At 49.0% G+C, this 12,628-nt stretch overlaps 2 protein-coding genes across 2 annotated transcripts; both read left to right on the forward strand.

Annotated features, from left to right (window-relative positions):
- The first annotated feature begins 3,662 nt into the window (after window positions 1-3,662).
- Window positions 3,663-4,583, forward strand: LOC119922593 (olfactory receptor 14A2-like). Its single transcript, XM_038742326.1, has one exon. The coding sequence runs from the start codon at window positions 3,663-3,665 to the stop codon at window positions 4,581-4,583; it is 921 nt and encodes a 306-aa protein (XP_038598254.1).
- A 5,826-nt stretch (window positions 4,584-10,409) lies between these two features.
- On the forward strand, window positions 10,410-11,256 carry LOC119922606 (olfactory receptor 14K1-like). Its single transcript, XM_038742336.1, has 3 exons — window positions 10,410-10,579; window positions 10,754-10,844; window positions 10,930-11,256. Exons 1-3 carry the CDS (start codon window positions 10,410-10,412, stop codon window positions 11,254-11,256), a joined length of 588 nt encoding a protein of 195 aa, XP_038598264.1.
- The last annotated feature ends 1,372 nt before the right edge of the window (window positions 11,257-12,628 follow it).

Raw genomic sequence — 12,628 nt, forward strand, 5'->3', positions numbered from 1 at the left:
TCCTTGTTCCACATGGAGCTCACAGTCTTAACACCCATTTTACAGATGAGGTAACTGAGCCTCAGAGAAGTTAAATGACTTGCCCATTGTCACACAACAGACATGAGGCGGAGCCGGAATTAGAACCCAAGTGCTTCTGACTTATTCATTCATTCATTCATTCATTCATTCATTCGTATTTATTGAGCATTTGCTGTGTGCAGAGCACTGTAGTAAGAGTTTGGAATGTACAATCCGGCAACAGATAGGGACAGTCCCTATCCAACAACGGACTCACAGTCTAGAAGGGGGAGACAGACAGCAATACAAAACAAGTAGACAGGCGTCAATACCATAAAAATGCATAAATGGAATTATAGAAATGTATTCATCGTTCATAAAATTAATATAGTAATAAATATGTACAAATATGCACAACTGCTGCGGGGAGGGGAAGGGAGTAGAGAAGAGGGAGGAAGTAGGGACGATGGGGAGGGGTGGAGGAGCAGAGCAAAAGGGGGGCTCAGTCTCGGATGGCCTCCTGGAGGAGGTAAGCTATCACTAGGGCTTTGAAGAGGCGAAGAGAGCTAGTTTGGCAGATGTGAGGAGGGAGGGCATTCCAGGCCAGATGAAGGACGTAGGCCAGTGGTCGACAGTGGGACAGGCAAGAGCGAGGCCCAATGTGGAGGTTGGCGATAGAGGAGCGGACTGTGCGGGCTGGGCTGTAGAAGGAGAGAAGGGAGGTGATGTAGGAGGTGGAAAGTTGATCGAGAGCTTTGAAGACAATAGTGAGGAGTTTTTGCTTCATGTGAACGTTGATAGGCAACCACTGGAGATTTTGATGAGGGGAGTGACATGTCCAGAGCGTTTCTGTAGAAAGTTAATCCGGGCAACAACATGAAGTAGAGACTGAAGCGAGGAGAGGCAGGGGAATGGAAAATCAGAAAGGAGGCTGATGCAGTTATCCAGTAAGGGTAGGATGAGAAATTGTACCAACAAGGTAGCGGTTTGGATGGAGAGGAAAGGGCGAATCTTGGCGATGTTGTGAAGGTACCACGGCAGGTTTTGGTGACGGATTGGATGTGTGGGGTGAATGAGAGAGTGGAGTCAAGCATGACACCAAGGATGTGGGCTTGTGAGATGGGAAGGATGGTAGTGCCGTCCATAGTGACGGGAAAGACAGGGAAAGGATAGGGTTTAGGAGGGAAGATAAGGAGCTCAGTCTTGGATATGTTGGGTTTTAGGTGATGATGATGGCATTTATTGAGCGCTGCGTTTATTATGTGCAAAGCACTGCTCTAAGCACTGGGACAGACATCCAGGTGGAGATGACCTGAAGGCAGGATGAGATACGAGCCTGGAAGGAGGGAGAGAGAATAGGGAAGGGGAGATGTAGATTTGGGTGTCATCTGCGTAGAGATGATAGTTGAAGCAGTGGGAGTGAATGAGTTCACCAAGGGAGTGAGTGTAGTTAGAGAACAGGAAGTTAAGACCTGACCCCTGAGGAACCCCTACAGTTAGGGGATGCGAGGGGGAGGATCCCGCGAAGGAGACCGAGAATGAACGGCCAGAGAGATAAGAGGAGAACCAGGAGAGGATGGGGTCCGTGAAGCCAGGTTTGGGTAATGTGTTGAGGAGAAGGGGATGGTCGACAATGTCAAAGGCAGCTGAGAAGTCGAGAAGGATTACAATAGAGTATAGGCCATTGGATTTGTCAAGAAGGAGGTCATTATTGACCTTTGAAAGGGACGTTTCGGTGGAATGGAGAGGACAGAATCGAGACTTAAGGGGGTCCAGGAGAGAGTTGGAATTGAGTAATTCGAGGCAGCTAGTGTGGACGACTCACTCTAGGGGTTTGGAAAGGAAGGGTAGGAGGGAGGTAGGGTGAGAACTTAAAGGGGTAGTGGAGTCGAGAGGGTCATTTTAGGACGAGGGAGATGTGGACATGTTTGAAGGCAGAGCATAAGTCCTTTATCCACTTTATAAAGACACATTCTGACACATTCACAACAGACACATTCCATGTCCTCCACTTCTAGAAGGAAAAATGATTGGAAAGATTAATGTGCAATTATTGCATGACATTTCACAGATGAGGAAATTGAAGCCCAGAGAAGTGAAGTGACATACCTACGATCCCAAAGCAGTAAAGGGACAGAGGCAGGATTAGAACCCAAGTCTTCTGACTCCCACTAAGCTATGCTTGGGAGAGTACAATTGAGCAGACCTGGTAGATGTGTTTGCTGCCCACAAGGAGCTCAGAGTCAAGAAGAGAATGAGGATGGACTTAAGTTTATTCGCGCTTGAGTTAGGTGAAGTGGTTTTAGAGTGCTGGGAAATGAATCGAGGAATCTGGTTGAAGAAAGGAGGATTTTAGCAGTGCTCAGAATTCGGAAAGTACTGTGCTCTCTTTGATTTTGAGTGACCAAGAGAGGGAGTTCCAGGCTAGGATGGAAAGGGGAGAGTCGATCTTGAGTAACAACTGGAAAATTTCTTTGACAGGTGAGAAGACAAGTTGAACAATGGAAACAGAGTGAAGTTCAGTCATAGGGTGGAGAGCGTTCAAGCTGATTGTGAGTTTTGTTGTTTGTGAAGACACAACTTGTCCATGAATGGAGGATGAGGGGAGGAGATATGTAGGCTGAGAGATGCTTTAGGAAAGGACTAAATTAATGATGAGGTAAGCTTGTGTTTTTGAGTGTACAAGTGTGAATGCAGATATGTGAGCAAATGGAATCAGTTTGGTGTATACGTGGGTTTCATTTTTCTTGTTTGTTTTATGGTATCGTTAAGTACTTATTATATGCCAGGTACTGTACAAAGCACTGGGGTTGATATAAACTAATCAGGTTGGACATAGTCCATGCCCCATAGGGTCTTCGCAGTTGTAATCCCCAATTTACAGATAAGGTAGCTAAGGAACCGAGAAGTGGATGAATGCATGTGTAAAGGCACTTTTTGTTTGACCCTAAAACCATCGAAAGATTTTCACAAACTTCGAGTCCATATCTTTATATTCTGTGACCTCTGCTATCTGCTATTCATTTTAGTTTCAGTCTCCTCAACCAAAAATAATTTTCTTGATATTTATTAAGTGCTTGCTATGTGTCAAGCAAAGTACTAAGTGCTGGGGGAGATTCAAGACAATCTGGTAGAACCCAGTCCATGTTCCACAAGGGATTCACAGACTACGTAGGAGGGAAAACAGGTATCGAGCCCTCATTTTTCTATTGAGAAAACTGAGACATTGAGAAATTAAGTCACTTTCCCATGGCTACGCAGCCAGAAAGTAGTAGATTTGGGATTAGAAACCAGTTCCTCTGACTCCCAGGCCTGTGTTCTTCCCAATAGCATCCTGCTTCTACACAGTTCGAAGCTTGGTGCTCTGTAGGTACTCAGTAAATAGAACTGATTGACCTAGTCCTATGCCTTCATCCCCAACATCAGTGTCTCTAAATTGAAGTCTTCCCTCCCTCTTACTGTGCAGGGAGTCAACATCATTTCCCAGAAATGTTCAATGTCTCCACAGTGAACTCAGACATCATTTTGAATTCAATAACTGTCATCTCTACATAGAGAATCTCCAGCAAGTGTCCTGTCAATTCTTTCACTCATCCAATCAATGGATTCTAACTTCGGCTCTTTCCTCATCACATGCAGAAAGTCAATGCTGCCCCTGAAAAATGCACAACGTCTCCATGGTGAAAGAATTCCTCCTGCTGGGATTCTCGGAGATCCGGGAGCTGCAGCTGGTCCACGCTGCGCTGTTCCTCTTGGTCTACCTGGCGTCCCTGACGTGGAATCTCCTCATTGTCGCCATCACTACCCTCAACCGGCGCCTCCAAACTCCCATGTACTTCTTCCTCAGGCACCTGTCTGTCCTCTACCTCTGTCTCATCTCTGTCATCCTTCCCAAGTCTGTCGTCATCTCCCTGACCGATCGTAGATCCATCTCTCTCCTGGGCTGTGTCGTCCAGGTCTTCCTGGTGGTCGTTTTGGCCACTTCAGAACTGGTTGTCCTCACGGCGATGTCCTACGACCGCTATGCCGCCATCTGCCACCCCCTGCGCTTCCCTGCTTCCATCATGACCAACACGGCAAGTGGAAAGATGGCAGCTGCTTCCTGGCTCATCGGAGTGCTGTTTGGGGTCTTGTATACAGCTTCAACTTTCTCCCTGAGCTTCTGTGGGTCCAACATAATTCAGCAGTTCTTCTGTGACGTCCCCTCCCTGCTGAAGATCTCCTGCTCCAAGGATCACGTTGCTATCAATGTGAGCATCACCGGCGGGGTAGCTTTAAGTGTTGTCTGCTTCGTCTCCATCTTCGTCTCCTACGTGCGCATCTTCCATGCCGTGCTGAGGATGCCGGCTACCGAGGGCCGGGCCAAAGCCTTCTCCACCTGTCTGCCCCACCTCGGCGTCTTCACCGTCTTCCTCTCTACGGCTGCCATCTCTTACCTCAAGCCCGTTTCAGACTTCCCCTCGACCCTGGACCTGCTGGTGTCTGTGTTTTACACGGTGGTGCCCCCCACCCTGAACCCCCTCATCTACAGCCTGAGGAACCGTGATCTGAAGGTCGCCCTGGGCAGAGTTCTAATAGCGTGATTCCAACTCCCTCCTTTAAGGGACGAAATTTCTGTTTCCTTTTGGTGACTATCCCTTTCCCCATCAGGGTTCTGACCGTCGGGGTATCCGCATGAAAAGCTGTCCAAAGACAAATTCCGGGGCCTGAGGACTTGTCAATGTCTGGGACAGAGGCTGATAAGATGTGTGTGACTGTAAGCCCGGTTTGGGCACGGATTGTCTCACTTGTACTCTCCAAGCTCTTGGTCCAGTGCTCCGCACACGGTTAGCACTCAGTAAATATGATTGAGTGAATGAATGGCTGACAAGTAATTGTCTGGGCGGCATTATGTCAGTGGAATGAGCATATGCCTGGAAGTCATGAGATTTGGAAGGTCTGTCCGATTCTGCCACCGGCTTTCATTCATTCATTCAATCGTATTTATTGAGCACTTACTGTGTGCAGAGCACTGTACTAAGCGCTTGGGTAGTACAAGTTAGCAACATATAGAGACGGTCCCTACCCAACAACGGGATCACACTCTAGAATGGGGAGACAGACAACAAAACAAAACATGTGGACAGGTGTCAAGTCATCAGAATAAATAGAAGTAAAGCTAGATGCACATCATTGACAAAATAAATAGAATAGTAAATACATACAAGTAGAAAAAATAGAGTTCAAAATCTGTCCAAACATATAGACAGATGCTGTGGGGAGGGGAAGGAGGTAGGGCGTGGGGATGGGGAGGAGAGAGGAAAAAGTGGGCTCAGTCTGGGAAGGCCTCCTGGAGGAGGTGAGCTCTCAGTAGGGCTTTGAAGGGAGGAAGCGAGCTAGCTTGGCGGATTTGCAGAGGGAGAGCATTCCAGGCCAGGGGGAGGACGTGGACCGGGTGTCGATGGCGGGATAGGCGAGAACGAAGCACAGTGAGGAGTTTAGAGGCAGAAGAGCAGAGCGTGCAGGCTGGGCTGTAGAAGGAGAGAAAGAAGATCAGGTAGGAGGGGGCGAGGTGATGGAGAGACTTGAAGCTGAGAATGAGGCTTTTTTGCTGGATGCGTAGGTTGACTGGTAGCCACTGGAGATTTTCGAGGAGGGGAGTAACATGCCCAGAGCATTTCTGCACAAAGACCATGCGGGTAGCGGCGTGAAGTATTGATTGAAGTGCGGAGAGACAGGAGGATGGGAGATCGGAGAGGAGGCTGATGCAGTAATCCAGACGGGATAGGATGAGAGCTTACACGAGCAGGGTAGCGGTTTGGATGGAGAGGAATGGGCGGATCTTGGCAATGTTGCGGAGGTGAGACCGGCAGGTTTTGGTGACGGATTGGATGTGAGGGGTGAACGAGAGAGCGGAGTCGAGGATGACACCAAGGTTGCGGGCTTGTGAGATGGGACGGATAGTCGTGCCGTCAACAGTGATGGGAAAATCAGGGAGCGGGTAGGGTTTGGGAGGGAAGATAAGGAGTTCAGTCTTAGACATGCCGAGTTTTAGATGGCGGGCAGACATCCAGATGGAGATGTCCTGAAGGCAGGAGGAGATACGAGCTTGGAGGGAGGGAGAGAGTCCAGGGACAGAGATGTAGATTTGGGTGTCATCAGCTTAAAGATGATAGTTGAAGCCGTGGGAGCGAATGCGTTCACCAAGGGAGTGAGTGTAGATCGAGAAAAGAAGAGGACCAAGAACTGACCCTTGAGGAAGCCCTACAGTACGGGGATGGGAGGGGGAGAAGGAGCCCACAAAAGAGACTGAGAATGAACAGCTGGAGAGATAAGAGAACCACGAGAGGGCGGAGTCTGTGAAGCCAAGGTTGGATAACGTGTTGAGGTGAAAGTCGTGGTCCACAGTGTCGAAGGCACCTGAGAGGTCGAGGAGGATTAGGATAGAGTAGGAGCCGTTGGATTCGGCAAACTGGAGGTCATTGGTGACCTCTGAGAGGGTACTACCCGTGGAATGTAGGGGACAGAAGCCAGATTGGAGGGGATCGAGTAGAGAGTTGGCGTTGAGGAATTCGAGGCATCGTGTGTAGACGACTTGTTCAAGGACTTTGGAAAGCAATGGTAGGAGGGAGATAGGACGACAACTAGAAGGTGAGGTGGGGTCAAAAGAGGGTTTTTAGGATGGAAGAGATGTGGGCATGTTTGAAGGCAGAGGGGAAGGAGCCAGTGGAGAGTGAGCGGTTGAAGATGGAAGTTAAGGAGGGGAGAAGGGACAGAGCGAGAGATTTCATAAGATGAGAGGGAATGGGGTCAGAAACACAAGTTGCCAGAGTGGCACTTGATAGGAGGGAGGAGATCTCATCTGAGGATACTGCTGGGAAGGATGGGAGGGTTGCGTAGAGGGTTGAGAGCCGGCAGTTGGAGAAGGGGGAGGAGTGACTTTGGGGAGCTCAGACCTAATGGATTTAATTTTATTAATGAAGTAGGAGTCCAGATAGTTGGGGGTGAGGGAAGGTGGAGGGGGAGGAACAGGCCGCCTGAGAAGGGAGTTAAATGTACGGAAGAGCTGGCGGGGATGATGCGCACGGGTGTCAATAAGGGAGGAGCAATCATTTTGTCTGGCAGAGGAAACCGCAGAGTTAAGGCAGGAAAGGATAAACTTGAAGTGAACGAGGTTGGCATGGTGTTTAGGCTTTCGACAGCAGCGTTCAGCAGCTCGAGCATAAGAGCGAAGGAGGCAGACAGTGGCAGTGATACAGGGCTGTGGGTTAGTGGTACGAGAGCGGCGAAGGGAAACGGGAGCGAGTGAGTCTAGCCGATTAGAGAGGGTAGAGTTGAGAACAGGAATCCGATCATCAAGATTGCGTAGAAAGGAAAAGGAGTCGAGGTGGGGTGTGAGGCGCTCAGAAATATGGATGGGGTCAAGAGAGCGGAGATCTCTGTGAGGAAGTAATATAGATTTACAGGGGAAAGGAATGTGAGTGAGGAGGCGGGTGAGAAGGTTATGATCAGAGAGAGGGATTTCAGAGTTGGTGAAGGTGGAGACAGTGCAGCGTTAGGAGATGATGAGGTCGAGGATGTGACCAAGTTGGTGAGTAGTCGCAGTTGGGTGGAGCAAGAGGTTGGCAGCCTCAAGGAGAAATAGAAGGCAGGCGGCGGAGGAGTAACCAGGGATATCCATGTGGATGTTGAAGTCTCCGAGGATCAGAGTGGGCATGTAAAAGCAGAGAAGGAAGGTGAGGAATGGGTCAAAATCGTTAAAGAAGTTGGAGGTGGGGCCGGGGGGCGAGCGGTAGATGACGGCAACAAGAATCTGGAGGGGGTGGTAGAGGCGAATAATATGGATTTCAAAGGAAGGGAAGGAAAGGGAAGGGGAGGAGGGATAGTGCGAAAGTGACATTGGGGGGCGAGAAGGAAACCGACACCTCCTCGGTGCTAGATGTAATAAATACGTACAAACATATACACATATATTCAGGTGCTGTGGGGAAGGGAAGGAGGTAAGGCGAGGGGGATGGAGATGGGGAGGAGGGGGAGAGGAAGGAGGGAGCTCAGTCTGGGAAGGCCTCCTGGAGGAGGTGAGCTCTCAGTAGGGCCTTGAAGGGAGGAAGAGAGCCAGCCTGGCGGACGTGGGGAGGGAGGGCATTCCAGGCCAGGGGGTTGACGTGGACCGGAGGTCGACGGCGGGACAGGCGAGAACGAGGCACGGTGAGGAGATTAGCGGCAGAGGAGCGGAGGGTGCGGGCTGGGCTGTAGAAGGAGAGAAGGGAAGTGAGGCAGGAGGGGGAGAGGTGATGGAGAGCCTTGAAGCCGAGGGTGAGGAGTTTCTGCCTGATGCGTAAGTTGATTGGTAGCCACTGGAGATTTTTGAGGAGGGGAGTAACATGTCCAGAACGTTTCTGGACAAAGACAATCCGGACAGCGGCGTGAAGTATGGATTGAATTGGGGAGAGACAAGAGGATGGGAGATCGGAGAGGAGGCTGATACAGTACCACAGCACAAGCCACTAATACTGGAATCACTTCCTCTGCTCAGGGTCTCAGTCGCATGGTCTTTGTGCCTGGTCAGGCACTCATCTGCTATTTGTTCGAGGACACACCCTCCATCTACTCGCTGACATCCCTTCATCGGCGCACCATCGGCCCTCCTTCATCCATCATCACCTCCGTCGCCTCTTCATCAACGCCCCATCATCCATTCATACCCTAGGCTGTCAGCTCACGGTGGACAGGGAATGTGTCTACCAACTCTGTTGAATTGTCCTCTCCTTAACGCTTTAGTCCAGTGCTCCGCACAGTAAGCGCTCAGTAAATATCATCGGTTAATCATTTCCCCCAGCCCTCTGCCAAGCCCAAGGCAACGTATGTAATTGAGGTCCCAAGCCAGACCCTTCCCTGTTTAGCCAGACGTCACCCTGCAGTTCATTTTCCTCTTTTAGAGACAGCTGCAATTGGATTCCCTGAACCCGCAGCTTTGTGTGTGTGTGTGTGTGTGTGTGTGTGTGTGCGCGTGTGCGTGCGCGTGCGCGTGCATGTGTGTGCGTGCTCAGGTCAGGGTAGCGAATAAATAATAATAATAATAATGGTATTTGTTGAGCGCTTACTATATGCAAAGCACTGTTCTAAGCGCTGGGGAGGTTACAAGGTAATCAGGCTGTCCCACGGGGGACTCACAGTTTTAATCCCCATTTTACAGATGAGGTAACTGAGGCACAGAGAAGTTCAGTGACTTGCCCAAAGTCACACGGCTAACAGTTGGCGGAACCGGGGTTTGAAACCATGATTTCTGCCCCCAAAATCCATGCTCTTTCCACTGAACCACGCTGCTTCTCTATCACTGGCTATAAGGAAGGGGGACATCTAGATAGGGAACAGTGGGGAATGTTCTCCATCTCTCCCTAAGGAACAGGTTTGGAGGTCAGGGAAGAGTCGAATGAGTGACTAGATACGGTTATGGGTGCATGCGTCCACCAACCAGTTTGTATTGTACTCTCCCAAGTGCTTAGTACAGTGCTCTGCACACAGCAAGTGCTCGATAAATGCGATTGACTCTGTGCAACTGTCCATCTGTGGGAGAACCCTGGTCTGTAAGTAAGCGGGAATACATGTGAGGATATTATGTGTTTTATTACATGTATGTTTAGCTGTAATTTTGTGTGTGAGAATGAATTTGTGTTCTTCCGTGTACCTTGTAGGATTAGTATATCCTTGCCTTTTGTGTCCACTGGGGCTCGATAAAAACGGTTATTATTATTATCAGTCAATCAGCTTAGTACAGTGCTCTGCACACACTAAGCGTTCAGTAACTACAATTGAATGAATTGAATGAATGAATATTAAGATAAGAGCAAAGCTCTGTGTGTAGTGCACTGTACTAAGTGCTTGGGAGAGTGCAATATAACAATATAACAGACACACCCCTTACCCACAACGGGTTTACAGTCTCTGTACATATCTGTAATCTATTTTATATTAACATCTTTATCTCTCTTTAGATTGAAAGATTGTTGAGGAGAGGAAACTTGTCTACCAACTCTGTAACATTGTATTCTCCCAAGTATTATGTACAGTGCTCTGCACACAGTAAATGCACAAAAATGCGATTTCTAAATTGCTTGACTGATTGATACTACAACTTCTGCTATGACTTTTACTGCTATTATTGCTATTATTTCTGTGACTGCTTTCCCCTCTTATACATTTGTCATCTTGTTGTCCCCACTTGGAGAATTATGGTGTCAATCCTCTTTTGGAATTCCCTCTTGGTCATATAAAATATTTTATCAAGTTTCTAGATCATTTTATGATTGATAACTCTCTTCCAATATACCATAAGTAGCTACTCCGATAGGCTCACCGCCAAAACGCCTGTTGATTTTTTCACCTCATCACGATCTTTGTCCTATTCAAGGAGTCATCATCACCTATCAATGACCAACATCTCCACGGTGAGGGAATTCCTCCAGCTGGAATTCTCAGAGGCCCAGGAGATGCAGCTGGTCCATGCCGCGCTATTCCTCCTGGTCTATCTGACGGATCTGCTGAGGAATCTCCTCATTGTCGCCATCATCGTTCTCGACCGCCGCCTCCACAACCCCATGTACTTCTTCCTCAGGCACCTGTCCTTCCTCGACCTCTGCCTCATCTCCGTCACCGTCCCCAACTCCATCCATAACTCCCAGACCGACAAGAGATCCATCTCCTTAGTGGGCTGTGTTGTCCATGTCTTCTCCATAGTCTGGTTTTGCCAGCTCAGACCTGTTCATCCTCACAGCCATATCCTACGACCCTACGACCGCTATGCGGCCATCTGCCTCCCCCTGAGCTACAAGTTCGTCATGGGTCGAGGGGTCTGTGGGAAGATGGTGGCCATCTCGTGGCTCGGTGGGGGCCTGCTTGGAGTCTTAGACATTCCCCCTGTCCTTCTGTGGGTCCAACATCGTCCAGCAGTTTTTTTGTGACGTCCCCTACCTGCTGAAGATCACCTGCTACGAGGACCACATTGCCGTTGACATGCACGGCACCACCGGGATAGTGTTAGACGTCGTCTGTTTCATTCTCATCATCGTCTTGTACTTGCTCATCTTCCCGGCCGTGCTGAGGATGACGGCTGCCGAGAGCTGGGCCAAAGCCTTTTCCACCTGCCTGCCTCGCCTCGCCATCGTCACCGTTTTCCTCTCTGCCGGTGTATGTGTCCACATCAAGCCGCCCTCAGACTCCTCCTTGATCATGGACCTGATGTGTCCGTGTCCTACACGGTGGTGTCCCCCGCCCTGAACCCCTTCATCTACAGCCTGAGGAACCTGGACATGAAGGCCGTCATGGGCAGAATCCTAAAAGTGTCCCTCACCCAGCCTCCACTCTGGGACAAAATGTCTCCTTCCTGTGCAAACAATCCCACAGCACCACTTAACCAAGGAATTGCTCTTGGACCTATCCAGATGCTTAGCACACTACAGTGTTCACAGAAAATGCTGGACGTTGATAAATTGTCAAAGTCTGGGAGGGAGGTGGTTAAGACTGAAGTACGAATAACAATCCAGTTTTGGGGAGGCATCATGGTCTAAAGGTAGGGGAGTCCCTCTAGACTGTAAGCTCATTGTGTGCAGGGAATGTGCTTAACAACTCTGTTAAACTGAATCGTCCAGGTGCTTAATACAGTAAATCCAGTTTGGGGGCGGTTCTAATTCCTGCTCTGCCACTTGTCTTCTGTGTGATCTTGGGCGAGCCATTTAACTTCTCCATGCCTCAGTTACACCATCTGTAAAATGGGGATTAAGACTGTGGATCTCAGGTGGGAGAACCCGATTACCTTGTCTTTACCTCAGTGCATAGAACAATACTTGGCACATAGCAAGTGATTTAACAAATACGATATTTTTTAAAAAGGTTTTTATCATGGCCTAAAGGAATGGGAATTGCTCTAGACGGTAAGCTCATTTTGGACAGGGAATGTATCTATCAACTCTGCTATACTGAACTTTTCTTAGCTTAGCACAGTGCTGGGCCCAGGGTAAGTGCTCAATAAATATCATTGATTGATTGACACTTGATTTCTGATGCCAGCTATACTACTGACTTGCTCTGTGACCTGGGGCAGTGACTTAACATCCCTAGGATCTCTCTTCCTCTTACATTCTGAGCCCCCGTGGGACAGGAATTGTGTCTGAATTGATTTTTCCATTTATACGTACTCGCTCGATGAGCTCATTCTCTTCCATGGTTTCAAATATCATCTCTACGCTGATGACGCTCAATTCTACATATCTTCCCATGTTCCCTCACCCTCCCTCCATGCTCGTAACTCCTCTTGCCTTCAAGACATTTGCAACTGGATGTCTACCCGCCATCTGACACTCAACATGTCCAAGATTGAGATCCTTATCTTCCCTCCCAAATCCTGTCCTCTTCCTGATTTTCCCATCACTGTGGACGGCACTACCTTCCTCCCCGCAACCTTGGTGTCATCCTTGACTTTGCTGTCTCATTCATCCCACACATTCAATCTGTCACTAAAACCTGCCGGTCTCACTTCCACAATATCGCCAAGACCCGCCATTTCCTCTCCATCTAAACAGATACCTTGTTGGTACAATTCCTCATCCTACCCTGACTGGCTTATGGAAACAGCCTCCATTCTAATCCCCCG

This window comes from Tachyglossus aculeatus, unplaced genomic scaffold (assembly GCF_015852505.1).
Source record: "Tachyglossus aculeatus isolate mTacAcu1 unplaced genomic scaffold, mTacAcu1.pri scaffold_114_arrow_ctg1, whole genome shotgun sequence".
NCBI lineage: Eukaryota > Metazoa > Chordata > Mammalia > Monotremata > Tachyglossidae > Tachyglossus > Tachyglossus aculeatus.

Excerpts from the sequence above, each read along its gene's own strand:
- LOC119922593 (XM_038742326.1), top strand. The coding sequence starts at position 3,663 with ATGCACAACGTCTCCATGGTGAAAGAATTCCTCCTGCTGGGATTCTCG.
- LOC119922606 (XM_038742336.1), top strand. The coding sequence starts at position 10,410 with ATGACCAACATCTCCACGGTGAGGGAATTCCTCCAGCTGGAATTCTCA. Across the intron at positions 10,580-10,753 it reads CGCCGCCTCCACAACCCCAT|CCATATCCTACGACCCTACG; the intron begins GTACTTCTTCCT and ends TCATCCTCACAG. Across the intron at positions 10,845-10,929 it reads GAGGGGTCTGTGGGAAGATG|TTTTTTTGTGACGTCCCCTA; the intron begins GTGGCCATCTCG and ends ATCGTCCAGCAG.